The following is a 20,823-nucleotide window of genomic DNA, read 5'->3' as shown; positions in this document are numbered from 1 at the left end:
GACATGCAGAACTGACCACTTGTTTGGGAAATTCTTATTGAAGTCTTTAAGAACTGGAGAATTTTGGTAATCACCAACTTGTTTCCCTTGCCTTCCTTTCCCCAAGCCTTCTCCTCTCAGTATGTGAAATTTGAGGCATTCTTGCCAATTAGTTTGTTACATGCTTAGAACTACAGAAATCAATTGTATGTCCCTTTATTTTTGCAGTTTCGTTATTGTCACTTCAGTACAGTTTGGTCTTTGCTGTATTTAACCTTTCACTAAGAAAATACAACTAGGTTTTTCAGTAAGGAACTCTGATCTTTCTAGTAGAGCTCAATATCAAGCCTGAAAGAAAGGTTTTAAGGCAGATTGTAGACACTTGACAAGCCCTTTACTTTTCATTCTTAGGCATCTACCTCATCTTTGCAATTATTGGTTTTAATCACCTGCAACACATTCTGATTTTAATCAGGTGCCAAGTGTGTATGCTATCTTTAATAAATACCTCAATTTCTGTGATCTCAGAATCGCTGCTGTTAGTTCTAATTTGTGCAGTGCTAAAGTTGTCCATTTGGTGGTGAAATTCACTAACCGCTCTTGACTGTTAACTTTGCTCCTACAAGGACACGGGGCATCTCACAAAGTTACTTTGGCTTTGACTCTGCTGCCAGCGCGGCCTCTTTCCTCCACTTCTCCTTCTTTGCCAAGTTCCAGCTTGTCAGGGATTCATGCCGTGCTGCAGCCTGCGGAAGGAAAACCCTTGTTGAGAGTAATGTTGTGAGTCGCCATGGGCATGGAGAAATGGGCCTGGCCTCGGGATTAACCACCAACTTAATGCTTTGTTTCAAAGCAACAGGAGAACGTTACCCTAAGTTCTCACAGAATTCCATCACTTTGAGGTATGCTACACAGAAGCTAGCCAGCAGTATGCTCACCTTTTTTGCTGAAGCAATCACTGCAAAACAGGCAACAATTGAAAGGCCGATCATGATGTAACAAGCTTTAACACGGGCTTTGTTCCTTGCCCTGTCTAGCATCTCTGGCCTGCAATTAAAGTTTTGGAATGGAGTCATTAAAAAATGGAAGCATCTCTCAAGACCTCACAGTTGTAATATCGTTACTGCAGAGGGAAAATAAATTGGCTCTGGAAAGAAGCATCTATTGCTGTGGTGATTGGGTTTGTACCACCCAGGAAGGAGCACCCTCAACCATTTCCAGCGGAAAAATGACATTTAAAGGATTGTGGAAGATTTTAATTTGGGGAAGAAAAAATAATAAGTAAACCAAAAATATTTGCATTGAAATGCTTGAGGTAAACATGCTACAAATTGCACCTGAAGCTCACAGTGTGATGTACGGGGATTTATGAGAACCAGGAATGCAGGATACCTCCCCATCACTGCAAACATCACAGAAATTTCAGTGAAGCCATTTCCTGAGCCAGATGTGGCACTTGGCAAGCACTGTTTCTATGATGTTTGTTATAGTACTGAATGTGTGCTATTTTCCTTTTTTACTTTCTTAAATTGGTTTTAAATATGCAAATATATATATATATATAAAAATACATGTTTCTCAAGGGTTTAACACAGTGGAAAAGGACAAATTACAGGCAGCTCTGCTGTATTTCCCCCAGTCCTTACAGCGCATGCACCAGGATGCAGGGCAGGTTCCTGGCTAGTGGCTGGCAATGCAATGGTTACAAGAAGCCCCTTTCACATTACAGTGTAAGCACAACATCTTTAAAACAAACCGCACAACAGATTGCCACCTAAAGCCATTAATCCAGAAGCCATTTGTAAGAACAAAAGCAAAGCTCTAAGTGTTACTGGTCTGGCTTATAAATCTAATTATATTTCCCAATGCACTAATTGAAACTCTTCAGAAGCAGGCTTTCACTTTCTCCTTGCTTTCTGTCTCTGCTTTAAGGAGAACAGACCTTGTTATCTCTTCTAATTGCACATTAGGGCTTCTGTTACTTAATCCTTCATCAAGGTCCTGGCTAAGCCTCTGCCGAAGGCAGTAACAGCTGTTTGCTGTCATTGATTTAAACATTTTGAGTGAGATCTGCAGGTTTGACCCTCAGTACCACGCATCTTCAGCAGCCACATTTTGTTCACAGGTAGCAAACGGTACCTTGCAGTGCTTTATTAACACTGAAAACTGGTACAGTTCAACTTCAATGTCTTAAAACTAACTTCTTCTAGAATGTTGTGATGAGTCCTAGAAATGTGTTGCTCACGCAGAAGGTAGAAAGTCAGTCCAAGTGGTTACTGTGCACACGTGCAGGGATTAGCAGAGTACTTTTACAAACACCTCAACGACTTCAGTAGTGCAAATAATGCTTCTGAGACCTGTCTGAACCTTCCTGTAAGAAAAGGCAGTGGGATAAGCACTGAGCAAGAGCAGTTGGACTCTCTGGGAAGCTGCTGCTCAGCCCCAGAAGCAGCAGCAACACTGCTGGGAACAAACAAGTGAAGGAAAGGCTGGGGGACACCCTCAATGATTCATACAGTTCTGTGTGCTGCAATGGCACAAAGTGGTCCTGGAGACACCTTGGGAAGAGCATCTTACAGTAAGTTGAGGTGAGCAGGGGGTCAACCAGAGGCTGAGGCTGCATCAAGTATTCAACTGTCCTAGGATTTGCTTTTGAGGATTTTTTCTCACGATCTCTTTATCTATTTTTTTCCGCATATTCTTCTTTAAGCTATAATAAATTACAGTTTGGCTGATGCAATCATCTAGCGGCTCTCAGCTCCCTTAGAGCTGTTTATGGGAGCAATAAATAGAACACACAGTTTATGATAACATCCTTCTCTGATTACACATCAGGAATAAAACAAGGCAGTGTGGATATATACCAACTATATGCAGAGACCAAGGCTCTCTGCTCAGAAGAGTTCAATTCTTAATTACAGCATCTGGGGACTCCAGTAGAGAACATTTTTTCTTCCTAACCTATGAACAACACGGGAGAGTTTTCTTCCTGCTAGTTCATTTCAAAGCTCTCAGTGCCAAAAGTGCTTCCCAGTTTGAGCTCAGCAGAGCACTGCAGGGCAACCTCTGCATCATGCCCTTCAACCCAGTGCTGCCCTTGGAATAGACCTGGAGCACTTACGGGATCCTTGGAGGAATTTCTTCTTCTGTCTTGAAGCGACCGGTCCAGAGGAGGATTTTTTTGTCAAACTTTGAAGGTTTGTAGCTTGCAACTACCTTGTGTGCCTGTTCAGCTGAAGGATTGGAAAGAAACACCCCATCAGGCTGTGATGAGTGGCAGTAATGAATGGAAAGAGCAAATCCCTAGTGCCCTGGTGGCCAGTGGGGGAATCATACCAGAGAATTATATTTGTGTTGGAAGGGACCCTAAAGCCCATCCAGGTTCATACCCTTGTTGAGAGCAGAGCTGCCCCACCAGCTCAGGCTGCCCATGGCCCCATCCAATCTGGCCTTGAGCTCCTCCAGGGATGGAGGGATGGAGGTGCTTCTTCCTCTGCACAGCCCCTGGACCACCTCCCTTGGGGAGCGTCCTCGTGGCTCTCGTTCAAATATCCCTCTACCTACTGCCTTACACTTGGGAATTTAAGCCAGAAGGCAAAATAACGAGGCCCAGGCTGACCGCGGGGAGCCCCAAGTCCCCAGCCTAGCCCTGTCCTTACCTCGGGTTACTGCTGGGCCCCGCCCGGACCCGTCGCTGGCGGCGGCTCCTCTTAGTGCGGCCGGGCGGAGCAGCGGGGCACCCCTCACCCGCCCGGGGCGGAGGCGCAGCGGCAGTGGCAGCATGGGTACGGCCGGGCAGCCCGCACCGCCGGGTCCCTCGCTCTGCTCCGCTTTGCTCTGCTCAGCTCTACTCAGCTCTGGGGGGGCGGGGGGGGCTGAGAGGAACCGCCTGCCTCCACTTCACCCGCCCACCTTGAAGCAGTCATATGGAACTGAGAGAAATACTTGGGGTGGTCCAGGCTCACTCACCAAAATATCCTTTGGGGAAAACAAATAACAACAACAAACAAACATTAAAAGGAAGTCTGAAAGCCGGTACAGAATATGTATTTATCAAGCAGCCTGTAGCAGTGCCGTGCAGGTAGCCTACAGTGTCTCAGCTGGAGCACTCCCAGTGTGTGGATCAGCAGGTGATGTTACATCTCCCAGTCATGACAGGGCAAGGTCAGGTTGGTTATCCAGAAAGGGTTCTTCACCAGAGGGTGGTTAGGGCACTGGCACGGGTTCCCCAGGGCAGTGGTCACAGCCCTAACCTGCCAGAGTTTAAGAAGCATTTGGACTGCGTTCTCATACGTATGGTCTGATTTTTGGGTGGTCCTGTGTGGAGCCAGGAGCTGGACTGTATGATCCTTATGAGTCCCTTCCAACTTAGGGCGTTCTGTGATTCTATGATTCTGTGATCCAGTCAATGCCAGAACCCCAGAATTTATTGTTTTCTGTTATCACAATGAATGCCATATAGAACCCATTCTGTGCTAGCAGAAAGGAGGGGGCCCTGTTCATCAGGGCTGCATTGTGAGGTGGCAGCATGCAGATCTGTGCTCAGTGGGAGAGGGTGGGGCAGGATTTGTGAATCATTTGTAGACAAAACTTTATTCCCTGTTCTCAGCAGCACAGCTTGAGATAGGCAGCTCTTTCTGACAGCAAACTGTCAAGAAAATGAAAACCAACTTCCCACATTCTATACTGGAATAAAATTTCCTGCAAACGAGACATTCTTTAAACAAACCAAGTTTATCTTAGCCCTGTGCAAAAGCCAGGCACTGGCTTTCTCATGTCTCTTAACAGTTATAGGGAGGAAGAACATGCACGTGCACAGAACAACTCTATCCTTTTCCATGATGTCTCCTGGGAGATGGAAAAGCACCAAAAGAAGTATCCAAGAGCTTCAGCGTCCATTATTCAGCATTATTGCAATGAATGGCATTCAACCCCAAAGGATGAATAGTGCAGCTTCACACTCTTCACTAACAAACATCATTTCTGTCCTTGACTTCCCTGAACATCAATGCATCAATGTTTGGGGATCGTATGTCCTCGCTGACTCTTTCAGAGATTAAAAAAAAAACTTGAAGATGGACACATGCACACACTAGCATTGTGGCAACCTTTGGTGGGATTTTTCCAAAGGAAGAAGGCAGAATATGCCCTGGTCTGGAAAGAAGAACCAACCCCTTTGTCCCTACAGTCACACCTACACAGATGTTTAAGGACGTGCAGCAGAGATTGGAATCTTTTTGTCTATTTTATTTTATTTTACTTATTTTTTAGAGCATTTTCTGCCAATAGTAGCTAGAAAACCTACTGCATCACCTCTCCCAGGTCTGGCTGATTATGCTCTGCATAGAAGTTGTGAGTTGCTGGAGAGACAGACAGAAGGTCATGGACAAAGGGGACTTGGTGGCTCTGGAGAAGTGGACCAGAGCTGTGAATGCAATTGAGAGGTTCCTAGGAAGATGGGATGTACTTATTCTTTCATGCCCTTCCCCTGAATTTCTGCCGTATGCGATCCCTTTCATTACGGGTGGGCCCTGCGGGACTCTCGTACTGCAGCCACCGCCCTCTGGAGGCACTTCCCTCCCTGTCCCGTAGGGGGAACCGCCCGACCGCACTCGGCCGCCCACCCGGCGGGCATTGCGGGAAACGCCCCGGCTTCTGACGGGTAGGGAACCTGCTTTGGCAGGGGGGTTGGTCTCGATGATCTCTAGAGGTCCCTTCCAACCCCTACAATTCTGTGATTCTGTGATTCTGTGAAAGGGGGGCTGTGCTACTGCTTCTCGCGGCCAAACCAACCTGCAGATGTGGAAATGAAGCAAGCCAATTCAGTTTTTAACAAGGACACGACTTTAATCACCCCATTGTTCAAGAAATGATATGCTCACTGCTTTTGAGAACAGTAAATACATGTACAACTTTTTAGCCAAATTAGCTTCTTGGAAGTCATAATGTGATGAAAGCGTTGTGTTCCTCTTTTTGCTGCATTGGCAGCCAAACTGTAGGAGCAGCCAAACCTCACTGCACGTAGGTTCGTGTTCTGAACAGTACTCACAACCACTGAAGCACAAACAGCAGTTATCGTACAAATGTATGTGCATAAACCTGCAGTATTTCCAGTCGGCTACAGAAAGTACATAATTACTCAAATCTATATAAAAATTACACCCTTGCCATTCATATTACTTAAAAAATGTCTTCCCTGGTACATACGACTTATGTAATTCTGCATCACAGTAATTTCAGAAATTGTGTCCATTGATGAAATTTGATTTATAGACATTTTAAACAAATCTGAGTAGAAAAATCATGCAGATCTAGGTTGCAGCATATAAATAGAAATGCTGGAAAAATAGATCTATTACATATAACAATAACACAACATGTAACAAGTCTGCCAAGCTTCATTTTGGTCTGCAAGAGCATCCCATCATTCCACATCTAAACAGAAGCATGGACCAAACTGAAGAGGTCAGCATCTTTTCGCAGTTAAAGCGGGGTTTCTCTGGTTCAGGCCAGGAGCCTTGTGAACACATAGAAATGCTCTTCACAAGCCTTCTGCTGCTGAGTGTCTGTAGGTGTTCTCCTCCATCCCAGCTGTGAGACAGCTCCAGAGGAAAGCTGTGCCCTGCCCAGCTTGGCCATCCTTGGCTAGGAGATGCAGTGTGGTTGTCCCAGCTGACAGTCCTCCTTCCTGGAGTGTGTCTCTTGCACAGGAGATGCTGTGTAGCCATATTCATGGAATTGCAGAGCAGAGACTTCCAGTGCAGCTCATTCTGGTGTGATTTTAATGCACTGGAGCGGTGTAATGCCACGTTCTTGTAAAAGTTAGACTTTTTGAACAAGTGTCAATTAAGCTAAAATTCACAGGGTGCATTCATGCTGATTCTGATTATTACACTATTTATGCTACTGAGGGGAATCAATTTGTGCTTGTAAGCTTTGATGTTGCACTTTGTGGAGGAGATCATTTCCTTCCTTCGAAAAAGAAGACACTTGGGGACAAGTGTAGCGGGTCGTCTGTCCACATGAGTTAGAGAAAGTGCATGAGGCAAATCAGTGCATTTCTGAGTACAGGAAAAAAGTAAATGAGCCTACAAACAACTGCAGTGGTCCAGGTAAATCCTTCTATTTTTACACAGCCCTTTCTCCAGTTCATTATCTCTGTGGTAAATACAAGGAACTTTAGATGTTGCTGCAGCACTCATATGGAATAAGGAACACAGTTTTGGGCACAGAATTTAAAACAAAGGATTCACCCAAACTGGATGAAAAGGTTGCTTTTGGATGTTCAGGAGAATAGAAAGCCTATCTTAAAAGTGGAGACAAAAGGACTGGGCTTGTTTATCCTGGCAAACAAAGGCTAGGAGGGGGCTCTGTTTGACCTGTGAAACAGATCCAGGTGAGAAGAAGAGTTCCTTAAGCAGTTGGGTAGAAAAGACATTAGAAAAGCTGTGTGTGAGTCCATGCATTTCTGCCTGCTTGTCCATGAGAAATAAGGCCTTGCTGACACTTCTGTTTGGCTGAGAGCATTGAGGTCCTGGCACTGGTGGTCTGTGTGAATGGATTGGGGATGGGGATGGGAACAGGAGGGAGATGCTGGAGGTCCCCACAATAGCTGGGGCTCCAAGGAAAGCCTTTCAAACCTAGCAATGAATAACCATCAGAGTATGGTTTGCATGGTTTGCTTTCCTTGGGTGTACCAAAAAGAGAGAGATCTGAAGGAGAATGGCTTGTCTTCTTCTAGTACTTCAGCAATGTCCAGTCATATGCTGGACAGCCTTTTCCTGGATAGAGTCCTTGCTGCACTTTTAGAAGCAACTTCCTCTTTTACTGGTGTCTGTCCAGGCACTTGAAAATGGCAGTTTCCATTCACAGAGCTTTTCTCAGCATTACATGAGTCTGATGCAGTGATTCGGGAGCTGGAAGACTTCGAGTCCAAGGAAATCTGGCTGACAGCAATGCTGCCCACACTCTTGGAAGAGTACGTGTAAATCATCTTGAGGAAGGCAGACTTTGTATTTGTTTCTTGCTTGTAAATTATGATATAGCACTTAGGAAAAAAAGTGCAACAGAGAATCCCATAATTGGATATTAATATAACAATGATCTCCACTGCTGGTAGGTATTTGCCAAACGTGGTTACATAGACAGGGATAAATACAATCCATGCTATAAAGTAAATTAGCATGCCAAATGTTATGAACTTAGCTTCGTTGTAGTTCTCTGGTAACTTCCTGCCTTTAAAGGCACATATGAAGCAGATGAAAGCTAAAGCAGCTATGTAACCCAGCATAATCCCAAAAGCCACAACAGAGCCCTCGTTGCACTCCAGAATGATGGCTCTCGGAATAGAGAAATTTTGCTTTACAAAAGGCGTCCTAAATACTAGCCAGAAGGTGCAAATGGTAACCTGAATCCCAGTGCAGATGAATACAATGATTATAGGTTTATAGGCACATTTCAAGAAATTCTGCAGCTTGGGATCGAAACTAAAGGCTAGTAAAATTTTTAGTGATTTTATTAAAATACATGAAATGCAGAGTGCAAAACTTATGCCGAAGAGGGCTTGTCGAGTTCTACATTTGAACTCTGTGGGTTCACCTATGAAGAACACAGTGCTTAAAAAAATGAAGAAGTGGCTGAGGAGGATAATGTAGCAGACAGTTAAACCTCCAGATGCCTTTACAACTGGTGTGCTCAAGTTTTTAGTGAATACTGCACTGATGGAAAAAATGAGCACAACCCCAAAGGCGGAGAGGAGGAGCAGGAAAATAGCGAACCAGTCTGTCCAGCCGAGGAAGTGGATCGTTTTTCTGTAGCATGTAGTGCTGTTCACTGGTGCCCAGTAGGTTTTGTTATGGCACCGGTAGCAATAATCCATATCTGAAAACAGAAAAAATGAAGGTAATTCAGGAACCCAAAGCAAATAAACTACCAAGTGAATGGTAAAGCGTTGTGATACAAGAAGGTGGGAAGGGATATGGGGCAAAAAGTGAGGCATGGGCGAGGTCTGCAGCTACCTGGAGTACCTCTTGCCATGGACACACCACAGGGATAGAGCTTGGGAAACCTTCATTGGCAGCATGATGGTGGCCTGACTTTGAACCAATTGCCCTACAGAGAGTGAAACTGCAGCTCTTTCATTTACCTAGTTCAACAAGAAAAAATCTTTCTTTGTTCAGAAATCTTTTGAAATGCAACAGCAAGAACACACACTGATGTAGATTCCACTTTCAAAGGTTACTTTTCCTGTGAAATTCCTGTTATCTGCTATGGAGAAATGTCACAGTTGTTTTAATAATAAAAGAGATAGGATGCAATTTCTTTTTTTTTCTAACTATCAAGGCTTTAGAAGTACATTGTACCCCAATTTTCTTAATTCCATCTCTCTTCTCCATATTTAATTCCTTCCTTTTATAAACCTTACTCAAACTGTAAATGAATCAGAATAAGCATCAGATTTGATAGTAATACTACTACACTGTCATATAAAACATTATAGTACTCCCACATAAGATAAAAAGTATGCCAGCAAGAAAATTAATAACCCTTGTACTTGCATTGGGCTTTCTGTGTTGCAGAAAGACACAGAAGCAGGGCTCTATTGTCATGAGAATGTGTCTCACTGAAACATCAGCCATACTTTCCATCCAAACACATCTAAAATATTCAGCTACAAAGTCTAATTGTTTAAAGTTTTATATTCTAAAAAGCATGGAAACCTCATTTTATATGCTGAATACTGTTCTTCTCTTTTTTTATCTGTAAAACTAAGCATTAACAAATGTTTTAACCTCATTCCAAAGTTATATCCATGGTTGTCAAGGTGCATTATTCACAAACAAAACAATTCTATTGATCTCTAAATAAACCTTTATTTGGATCACAGTTCTTTACCTGTTCGATTGCTGTAATGGTTTTCTGGGCAATAAACGCACTCGTAGCAGCATGTGTGTGGACTTTCTGTAACCTTTTTCATCTGTCCTGGTCTGCAGTGCTGGGAGCATGTTGATGGAACCTTCTGCAGTGTGCAGAGAATAAATTAAAAAAAAATTCAGGCATTACTGATTACTACGAACTGTTAAAATAAGCCTTCAATTCTACTATGATTTGAACTCTTTTTGTATCTAACGTATTTTAAGGGAATCTGAAAATGATGTTAAAGAATGTGAAGAAGGCTCTGTATTTCTTACGTTTTCTCCACGCTCTCAGGAAGGGACAGGATGGGGCCCTATTTACATGACCATTTTATTATTTAGCCCTAAATCAATGCGATTGTATGTAGCTTTAAAATCCACATCCAAGTGTCTCATTCAGCTTTGAAACTGGAAGTTAGACCGCTGGGATCAAGATCTAGAGAAAGAACAGAAGCATTTGGGAGGGGTTTCAGATGGGCCACACCACAAATGCAGTCCTGACACCCTGCTCAGCAGCTCTGAGTGCAGAGCAGATTCTCTGGCTCTGTGGGACACGTCTCTATGGGATGTGTTTCTGCCATGTCACCCACGCAGCAGCTCACCCCTGGGTCATCAGGCACTACTCAAGGTGTGTGTGGTTGGGGCACTCTCTCAAGAGCTGGATTCAAAGCCTTCTTCCAAGATAGGCCTTGTAAATGGAGGGACAGTCCTGGGGGATGCTGCTGTTTCTTCTCCTTGCAGGTTAGGGCTTACGAGCTGCCATCCTGAGCAGCACCGTGAAGAGGGACAAGAAAAGAGGGCTTCTGGTCTTCTGTCCTTAGTCTCTTCTTTCGATTAAGGCTACACAGAAACTACATTCATCCCACCTTGTAAACAGCATTTCCTCTGGCATGCTAGCAGAGTCACACTGAGTCAGAGCTGCACAAATCCCCAAAGCCTTCACCATGCACAGGTGACATTATCCAGCTGGAACTGGCTGGGGTCAACCACTCCTTCTGTCTGCACTGTGCTGGGGTTCCAGATGGTGCCACCTACTTCATACTCCTGTGTTTGTGCTGACCCCAGCTCTAACAGGAGTAAATAATCAACAAGACTTATTTTCCCCAACGGTAAAGACAGTAGATAGCATGTATTTGTGAAAAATAAATGATTGCCTTGTGTAAGGCAGGAGACATATATAAGTAGTCGTTTTCTGTTCTAAAACCAAATTTCACATTCTGTAATATTATCCTTTGGACAGATGTAACTTCTGATTTACACATTATAGAAAACCTCTTAGGGGTATTCTGGAGAAATAACTTAATTTCAAATCACTGAGACTGCTTACAGGCTCATGTGTGTCTCAAAATGCATAAAGGTAGTTGAATCTTACCTAGAGAGGATGCATCATTCTGAAAGGAGAATATGACAGCAAGTGAGTGATTTTTTACACACACTTCAGTTGTAAACACCAGAGGAAGAAGGACACATATGAAATAAATTTCAGATGTTAGGTCAACAAAATAAAAGTTACCTTTAAATCCAGAAATTCTTTTTTTTTCTCCTCATCCTCAAAGATGAAGTAACCATTTTCTGGGTCATATTCTGCCATAGTGGTGATTTCCATGTGGCCATCAATTTCTTTCCAAAGAAGTACATCATAACCAGAGCTCATATCACCTTTGGAGTCAAACTTGATTTCTTTATCATCATCAATGATTGTAACTTTTTTAAGTTCTTCAAGGAGCTGAATGTAAATATAGGAAACAATGGCATACATCAGTATCATTTCAGTATGATACACTGAATAGTTTAACTTCGTATGATAATATCAGATTAAAAAATGTTGCTTTCTACAAGTGGTATCATCTTAAAAGGGAGCTATATAACTGTTAATCCTACATCCTACACAGATTTACATTATTCTGAGAATCCTTGTTGACCTTAAAAATATATTTAGCACAAATAATCGTTTTTCAACTTTATGCAATGTATGCAGATACCTGTGTATTAGTACTTATATTTCCAGCTTTGGAAATTTCGGGACAGAAAATGTTTTACTTGTAGGAAAAAAAAAAAAAGAGGCCTTTTAGAACTTTCCTTACTGTAACGAATGGCTGTGATTGATGCTCCTACTATTACCATACTATCAACAAAGTGGATCTGGGCAATATCTCCTTCTAGTGTAACCTCCCCCAGTGCTGGAAATACTTCATTTAATATTTTCAGCTGAGGCTCTGATATTGTGTATTGCAAGGTGAGGTTCTGAGTTATGGTATGAACAATAAATGCCATTTTACTCAGATGAATTGATATATGGCACAATGGCAATAGACAACAAGGTTATATTTGATGCTTCATAGGAAATTTCATGGCAAGTACCTTTCTGTAAGACAACTATCTAGCTTAACATTTCAATCCATTCGGTTCAGTAGGGTGAAATTTCTTGCTCCCACATTAAAAAGAAAAACAGATTTAAAAGGTTCACTGTGAATCTAGAAAAGGACAGGTTGAGGTATACAGAACACAATCCCATTTCATGAGGAGGCTGCAAGCAGATTTTCATTAGCTACCATGGCTGCAAACTGAAGCAAAGGTTTTATTGCTTTGCAAGCCTAACAACTTTTGGCAATAGGAGTTACTTAACAACAAAAAACAAACCATTCAACGAATGGCTGAATTTGACTGTCCCTTGAAAAGCACTCTTACATGGATTCCTGTGTGATAGTTATAGCATTTAAAGAATATGCTGGCAAATCTATTGTTTAAGAGGCTCTGGTATAGATATATGTGTAAAAAAATCTGGCATTTGTAACAGTTTTTTCATATACAACATCACTACTTCACAATTTATTCTCACTGCCTGTCTACAAATACATGGTGAAAGAAAACATGCATCTAAGCAACATTTCATTTGATTTGGACATTGCACAGTCTTGTGGGACCAAACAGGGAATTTTTGGTTCAGTGTTCTCGGGCTAGTTGTTTAATCTTCCTCTTCTTCACTCTTCCAATTTCTCTAAAATCCAAATCCAAATAACAATAACAAAAACTTTTGGAATACATTTTCAGCTTCAAACAGAAGGAGCTAGTACTTAGTAATGATTATTTAATTTATATTTATTTTTGCAACTATATATTTATATTTATTATGCAACTATATCAGGACCAATGACTTTGATATTTCTCTGTATGTTGAGAAGAGTGATATGGATTTGCTGTATCCTTATCTTTAAATATACCCATTTCTGGAGGGGCTAAAGTTAATTTAGAAGAAATGTGTTATGGAGGCAGCACTGGGAGTTTCTCCAAGAATTCTTAGCTTCTAAACAGGACACTAAATTTGGGTGGTTTGGGATTTAATTCAGCAGTGCTGTAAACGCAGCCCCATAAAGTTGCATACACCATAGAGCTACCCTGAATTTGTCCCATCTGTTTTTACAAATTCATGTAAGAGTTTGTTACTGTGGCTGCTGTTTTTTTCAAATCCCCTATCTTGGTTTGACCTGCCCTGACCCAGGATGAGAGGTCAGAGCAAGTCAGAGAGCTTCAGTGGGTGTTTGACTTTTAAATGAACTTTTGTTTAATCCTCTGAGTAAAAGTGTGTAAAAGTGAATACTTCTGAGCAGGTTCTCAGGTAAAAGGTCAGGTCAGGTTTACTTGTCTGATTTTTCCTGTTCTTTTCCCACCTTGTAAAGTCTGATAACAAGTACCTCACTCATCTTCAAGATTGTGTCACATTTTTCTACTGGTTATTTCCCTATAAATCACGATCAGACACAAGAATGTTCTGCTGCATTTTCATTTCCAAGAAAAATTGCATTACAGAGGAACGTACCTGAGCTCAGACAAAATGAAGAAAGCAGTTAGAGATAGAGGAGGGATTTGAAACTCTGTGGGGAATTGTCCTCTTCCGTAACATCTCTACCTCCTTAGAGCACACTGCTGAGTATTACAGTGGCTTGCAGAAACAGGACCAATATTTAGTGGCAGAACATCTATGTCAATCAGATTGATTGCACATTTATGTTCTATCCTGTTCAAGTAGCTAGTGAGATGTTCCAGCAAGCAGCTTAGAGACTGGAGTCTTCATCCAAGCTGATGCCTTCTCTGAAGATGATGGGAGTGCTAGGTTAGCTCACGGGTATCCAACTTTTTGGCTTGCCTAGGCCACACTAAGTGAAGAGAACTATCCTGGGCTGCACATACATAGTTTGCTCTGAAAGTAATGCCTCCTGTTTATTTCCATGGATCAGCTAGTTATCTCAGTATATAAACTGCAATAATACTTCTCAATCTACATTAGAATACAGCCATGGCTTAGCATCAGCAGTTTTTGCACCTCTGTGGGCCAAAGCAAGGGAAGAAAGCTAGATTCCAGTTCTCATCACTAATTAGCTACTGCTGCTCCGGGAGATGAGCTGTGGTTTCACTTGGCCCATGCAGTTGTTAGGAAAGGCAGAAACAGGAATAAGAAGCCATTTAGTAAAAGGTCTAAACAAGTAAATCCAGGAATGCAAGAGGAAAAGTGAGATGGAAGTTATATAGAGAGAACAGGACCTCAAAGAATTAACACCATACCTCCCAGGGGGTGAAAGCAGAGGGATCCTTGCAGTTTCTGTCTTTGCATTGCCCTTTTATGGCATGGGCAATGGCATACACTGCAAGTATAGTACTATGGATAAATCCTGGTTCAATGTTGGCATTCAAAAAATCATCTCTCCAGATCTGATGTTTGTTCTCAACATTTTGCATCAGGTCGTACTGGGATTGGCTTGAAATACACATTTGAAAATCGTAGTTGTCCAGGTGTGCACAGACTGACAAAAGCATAATATATTCAAGTAAAAACTTGTTGTTTTCAGTGGGCCTTTCATGAATATTTCTCAGAAAGTCTTGGAATGTGGATACGTCCTTGTTTTTAAATCCAAATCCCACAACAGTTCCCAGCTTTCTGATGTTGGGCATTGTACTGATTTTCACTGCAGTTGACCAGTTATCACTTGCAATCCAAATCTTTTTTACATTTCTCTCAATTGCCTTCTTAAATAGTTTGAGCACGTGGAATTGCCTCATAAAGACTACAATGACATTCACTCTGGTTTCCTTGACAATCTTCTCGATTGCACGATCAACTTTTGTATGAAAGGTGTTATCAGAGAGATAGGCAGGCAGCATTTCTTTAAAAGCTATGCAAACACTGTTTGCCATGGCCTGGACTCCAAAGCTCTCCAGAGCAAAGCGCCCGTTGTCATCATCTGTGGCTATTACTCCAATCCAGTTCCACCCAGACTCACAGATCAGGTGGGCCATTGCTCTTGTCTGATGGAAATCACTGGGGATAGTCCTCAAGAAAGAAGGAAAACGGATTTTGTCACTGAGGATTTCAGCTGATGATGCAGGACTGACCTAGGAAGAGACAACTGTTTAGTTAAGGAAGTGGTCTCCTCCAAAGGATTCTGACAGCCCCAAAGCTTCCACTATTGGTTTTCCATCCCTCCTGTGACTGAGTGCAAAGACAGGGCAGCCAAGCAGGGCAGGATTCTTAACCCTGCTGTTGGAACATAGGCCTGTGCCCAGCACCCTTTCCTTCATTTTCATCTTTGTGCACCTAATTGATTTATTAAAAGCAGAGATTAAAACATTGTAAATGGATCTGAAAGTTATGCTGGATTTTGATTTAACCTGTAGAAATACCATCACCACTATTCAAAGCAGTACTTAACACACTAGAAGTACTCAAATGTTGTTGGAGCTGTTATTAAAATTTCTAGTATGCCTACATTTTGCAATTTTTTTTTTTTTTGCACTATATTAGTATAGTCCACCCACTTATTTATTTTCTCTCAAAAATTTAATTACTGTGTTTTAAAGGGGTCATAAGGTCTGTTAGAAGATCCTATTAGTGAAAAAAAAGAGTATCTAATATTAAAGAGCAGTATAGTATTTTTTTCTTATGTAGAAATTTTAGCCTTTCTATAGTGAATGTAGCAAGAAAAAATATAACTGAAAAATATGTAATTTAAATGTATTTACTTTTTAACCTTTGTCTAATTTATTGTTTTTCTTACTGTACTATTTCTTAACCTTGCTTGACAGTTCTTAACAAATCTAAGCTTTCCAAAATGACAGTCCCCTATCTGAAGAAGATATCAAATCTTAATGTCAGCAGATTGCAGATACTACAGATGAGAAAAATGTACTAGGTCACCTTTTCCATCTCTATGTCACAATGTAAATTTGTTTTATAATTTGCCTTTGAGTAATTTTAAGTGCGGCTTTGAATTTATATATCAAATATACCTATGGTGGAGTTGTAGGCATTGTTATTTCCTCCCAGCGCGGGGGAAAAGATTCAGTTAAAAGTTATATTTAGTTCATATTTAAAGTATTTAGCATGTTTATGCTACTTTGCTATAAGATAATACATGTCAAATTATCAAAATCAATGTGCAGCGCAATGATTTTGGTTTTGACCACAACTTTTTTTCTTGTAACAGTGAAAGTAATAATGGAAATACCAGCCTAAGTGCAAGCATGGGACTGTATGAACTAGAAATAGTACTAGAGCGGCCGGAAATAGGGAAGGATGTTTGGGAAAGGAGTAATCATATTCCTTCTCTTTTGTAGCTGCTTGAAGAGCAGCAGGACTAAAACTGTTTTTTTGAGCAGTTGTGACTTGCAGTCCCTCCAATTAGAGCCACATCTAGCTATGGTAAATTTGATCCTCTGTCTCAAATGAAATAATTCCCTCAAACCTACCTGTGGGATTAGTTGCAAAGCCAATAGCCTTGAAACTGCCATTGACACCTCAGAGTAGCTGGCTCCGGTGACTGCCTTAATTCTTGGTACATAGTCTGAATAGTTACACTTGAACTCTACAATATCCTTAGAAGTATTGGATTTGGACAGGAACCTCAGAGCAGATGCCATGGCTTTTGTAACTTCTGCACAGGTATCATAGATTTCATAGCCCAGAGTAATTCCAGATAATAACGTTGAATTGTTGATCATTTCAATAGCATGTATCATTGCAAGAGTCTGAAGAAAAATTTGAATTTCAAAGCTGTCAGAAAACACAGAAGTTTCATTTTAGAAAAAAAATATTTCTGCAATAAGACTGAAGCAAATTCTGTTCACATCCTTTAGCTTTGCCAGCTTCAGAAAAGAAATGCTTGGGTGTGATTTTATTGTGTTTAATAGAATCAGATTTATAGAATATCTTGAGTTGGAAGAGACCCACAAGCATCATTAAAACCATCTCCCAGCTCCACAGAGGACCACCCAAATTTCAAATCCTATGTCTGGGAGTGCTGTCCGAACACTTCTTGAACTCCAGCATCTTGGGGCTCTAACCACTGCCCTGGGGAGCCTGTTCCAGTGCCTGACCACTCTCTGGTGAAGAACCTCTCAATAACACCCAACCTGACCCTCCATTGCTTCAGATTCATGCTGTTAAAAAAATAGAAAAACGTATTATTTCCTTTCTCACTTAAATGGTAGAACAATCATAATTAACACAACTTCAGTAATGCCTGAATAAAAATACTTTTCTGAAAAACAGGCACTAAAGTTACAATTATTGTGATACATGAAAATTTGCAAGGGAAATCTTCAGAAAGTGTCTCTTAGAGTCAGTTCTCCATTTTGCTCCATTTAGTCCAGCAATTTTTGTTTTGTTTTGTTTTTGTTTTTGTATCAATATATTTATTTTCACCAAAAGCATGAAACAAAATAAAGGACTAGAAGAAAATACTTCAGAAGTTAATGTCTTCCTGTGGTTGCACAGATGCTCCTAATATCCTCTCTAAACCTAACAAAGTTAATACAGCTTTTCTCCTTATCTTCAATGGATATGATAGTTTCTTAATCAGAATATACAGGCAACAGCACCTATGTTAAAATGAAAGAAAATGCATGTATGGGTTTAAATTATATCACATTCCTGAATTTATGAAAAGTAGGATATGGAGTCAACAAAATAAATATTTTGATGTGCAGTATAAACATGAATGCGTACATGACATGGTGTCTGTTCTGTGTATCCCATCACACAGTGCCACAGTTATAGTACAAAACATAATATCTACACAGATTATAACAATTGCAACGTAGTCAGTAGTACAATAAACTACCAGGTGGATGTGAGGGGCATACTTCTGTATGTGCTTAGACAAAATTGGGCAGACTGTCTGTGTTCAAAGTACGTAGGTGCAACTTCACCATAAATAACAAACTGCAAGGCAGAGTATTTCAGTCATAGAGCAACAAAACAGTATTAACATGGCAATTAAATGGTTCCTCAACACAAACTTCTAGGGCTATTTGATTCAATATGAAGATTGAAATAGAATCAAATAACCATTCCCTTCCTTGGTCAGCCATAGTATTTTCTATGACAACTTTGTGATTCCTTGTCATTCTTTGTTATATTATAAGCAATTAATTTGATGTCCAAAGTCTTCTAAAAAACTGAGAAATGCAAGATAAACAGATTTTGTTGATCACAACACTAAGTGTATTTGCCTGATTTCAGTGATCTCTTAATTGTTATATGTATAATTTGCCGTGTTACTCACCCAGCACAGTTCTGAATTACTGGCTTGATAGGATGCTCTTCGGGATGCAGCATTTCACTGTGAACTGCAAACAAACCTCCTATAATAATGTCTCCTGGAGAACTGGCGCCCACAAAGTCATCTGTATTCTGGCAAGCAGAAGCAACATCAGAGCTGATCACAAATGGAATCAGCACTAAGCTAAATAATGCCATGCTTCTGCTTCACCTGCTCACTCCCAGCTTTAAGTCCATTAGGCCAGCTGCAGTGCCAGCAAGTGTCCCTATGTCATCTATAAACAGCAGTAAAGGAAAAAAGGCTGAGCTCCAAAGTTAGTCACACCTCATAAGGTGCTCATATTTGCTTCACTGACTCAGGTTACTTTATTAGAACTCCAAAGCAAGTTGTCACATAAAGCGTGAGAGTGCAGGGGAGTGAGAGGGAAGGAAAAAGAGATTTGAATTTAAAAGGAAGTGCTGGACATAAATCTGGTCTGTTGTATTCAAAAATTATTATACTTAATCTGAAACACTTGGCAAATATTTTTGTATAAATTTGGGCTTGTCTTGGATACTTTCCAGTTGATTGCTGGGTGGAGAGATATCATGTAATATGGCAGTGATGTTACTTTAAGAGTCTGATCCAAAGAGTAGAGAAAAAAAAGGCTTTGTTGCTACAGTGGTCTTTATATCAGACTGAGGAAAACAAAAGAAAGCAACAAGCAAAACTAAACAATCAACAAGACTGAAAAGTAAGTTTGGATTTTTATATTTTGCCTTTTTTCTCACTTACTCTATAGATAGAGTATCCATTTGCAACGCAGGTATTAATCACAAATTCAAAAGCTAATCATCCATTACATCACCATTTGGCATCTTCTTTTTTATAATACAGAACCTTGTCTTTCTTTCTCTGTGGTAATCTCACTGGTAGTTCACCGTGTACAGTAAACAGCTATCTACATTTTCTTTAATGTACCTAATGACATGCATTTATGGGCAGGTTAGGATACCAGTTTATTCTGCTTTGTGCTGACTTGTAAAAATTTAATTTATTCTGAAGGTATTCCTCTTGATTTATAGCAGCATAAACATAGTTAGAACCTGACCCTGAGTTATCCACCTGCAAATGTAGACGTACCTACTTCTTTCCACCCAAGTAATGCTCCCTCAAGCCTAATTCCAGATACCCAGGTGTTTGATTTTCCATGACTTTGCACATACCTTCTAAACCTTCTGACAAATGATACCTTATGCTGCTAAAGTTTGGGATTGGAGGTAATCATTTGGTTGAGCAAGTCACAAGAAATCTTCAGCCATGTGCCTCTAGTATAAAATACACCATTTAATGAGTTAACACTAAGTACTATTTTAAGCATACAGTGGAAATAAAATGTCAATAAATCAAAGTCTGAAACATATTACTATTTTTTATTAGAAGCAGGAAATAAACTTTCCTCTGGCCAATACTTTAAAAGATATTAATTTGTGTAGAAGAGGATTTTGCCTAGAAAAAAACCTTGCTTGTTCTCTCTGGAAAGTGGAAGTTGACAAAATAAACATCACATGTAATTGGTTCCCAATTTCTTGTTATTTATAAAAACACCATGATACGAAGTGTGCTTTACATTCAACTACATTGAGTTTGTGTCATAGTGTTTTGCAGCGTATTTTCACAGGGAGGGGTCTTTTATTGTTATTGCTTGTTTTCAAGACCTACATCTCATAAGTATTGCTAGTGGTGAGGAGTACTTTAATGTTTTACTGAAATAAGTCATCCTACTCTGGTACTGAAGAATCAACCGTAAGTGCTTGTAAACACTCTTTTTCACTGATAGTTAAGTACCAATAGAAGTAAGTGTATAATACAAAATGTTCTTTGTAATTTAATGACATATTATTGTAGCATCATTGGACTTTCACAGTCTTCTCAGTTGTCTGCATAGGAGTATTTCTTGGGGGAAAGCACGGGAGGAGGTCGTACCTCTATACGTCAGTCATAAGACTTCAATCAATCGTAAGATTCAGGGGAATAACTGAAGTATCATCATGTCTAAGAAGCAGCGAAGCAGCCTTTAATAAACTGTGAAAAGGCAGAAGGCATGACTTACCAAACCCCAAGATAAGATGGGAGACACAGGTGAATTATAAGAGGCTTTAGAGGATCTGGTGGGAGACAGAGATACTCTGCGTTACTGTATGCCCCAGAGTGACTTGCTACTGTGCCAAGATGTTTTTTTACACTTGGTCTTCAGCTTCCTTTTAAGAAAGACCAGAATGAGTTTTGGAAAACGGCCTTGCCAAATTCAGCATTAATCCTGCAGGAGACTTCTTGTAAATTCACAGCTAGTAAGTTTTTGGCAGCAGTGCCACATATATTCAAAGTCTCCACAA

The 20,823-nt window shown here is 40.7% G+C and overlaps 2 protein-coding genes across 2 annotated transcripts; both read right to left on the bottom strand.

Annotated features, from left to right (window-relative positions):
• Positions 1-375: 375 nt before the first annotated feature.
• FAM162B (family with sequence similarity 162 member B) lies at positions 376-3,762 on the bottom strand. Its single transcript, XM_010707436.4, has 4 exons — positions 3,639-3,762; positions 3,101-3,212; positions 918-1,026; positions 376-725 (listed from the first exon to the last, which is right to left on the bottom strand). The coding sequence occupies exons 1-4, from the start codon at positions 3,760-3,762 to the stop codon at positions 627-629; spliced, it is 444 nt and encodes a 147-aa protein (XP_010705738.2). The 3' UTR covers positions 376-626.
• A 2,043-nt stretch (positions 3,763-5,805) lies between these two features.
• GPRC6A (G protein-coupled receptor class C group 6 member A) lies at positions 5,806-18,863 on the bottom strand. Its single transcript, XM_085217426.1, has 6 exons — positions 18,452-18,863; positions 16,635-16,938; positions 14,454-15,281; positions 11,407-11,619; positions 9,874-9,997; positions 5,806-8,859 (listed from the first exon to the last, which is right to left on the bottom strand). Exons 1-6 carry the CDS (start codon positions 18,643-18,645, stop codon positions 7,739-7,741), a joined length of 2,784 nt encoding a protein of 927 aa, XP_085073552.1. The 5' UTR covers positions 18,646-18,863; the 3' UTR covers positions 5,806-7,738.
• Positions 18,864-20,823: the final 1,960 nt, after the last annotated feature.

The sequence above is a fragment of the Meleagris gallopavo genome, chromosome 2, assembly GCF_905368555.1.
Source record: "Meleagris gallopavo chromosome 2, MGAL_WU_HG_1.1, whole genome shotgun sequence".
NCBI classification, from domain to species: Eukaryota; Metazoa; Chordata; class Aves; order Galliformes; family Phasianidae; genus Meleagris; species Meleagris gallopavo.
Note: the sequence above shows the minus strand (reverse complement) of the source record. Positions and strands in the feature narration are given on the sequence as shown.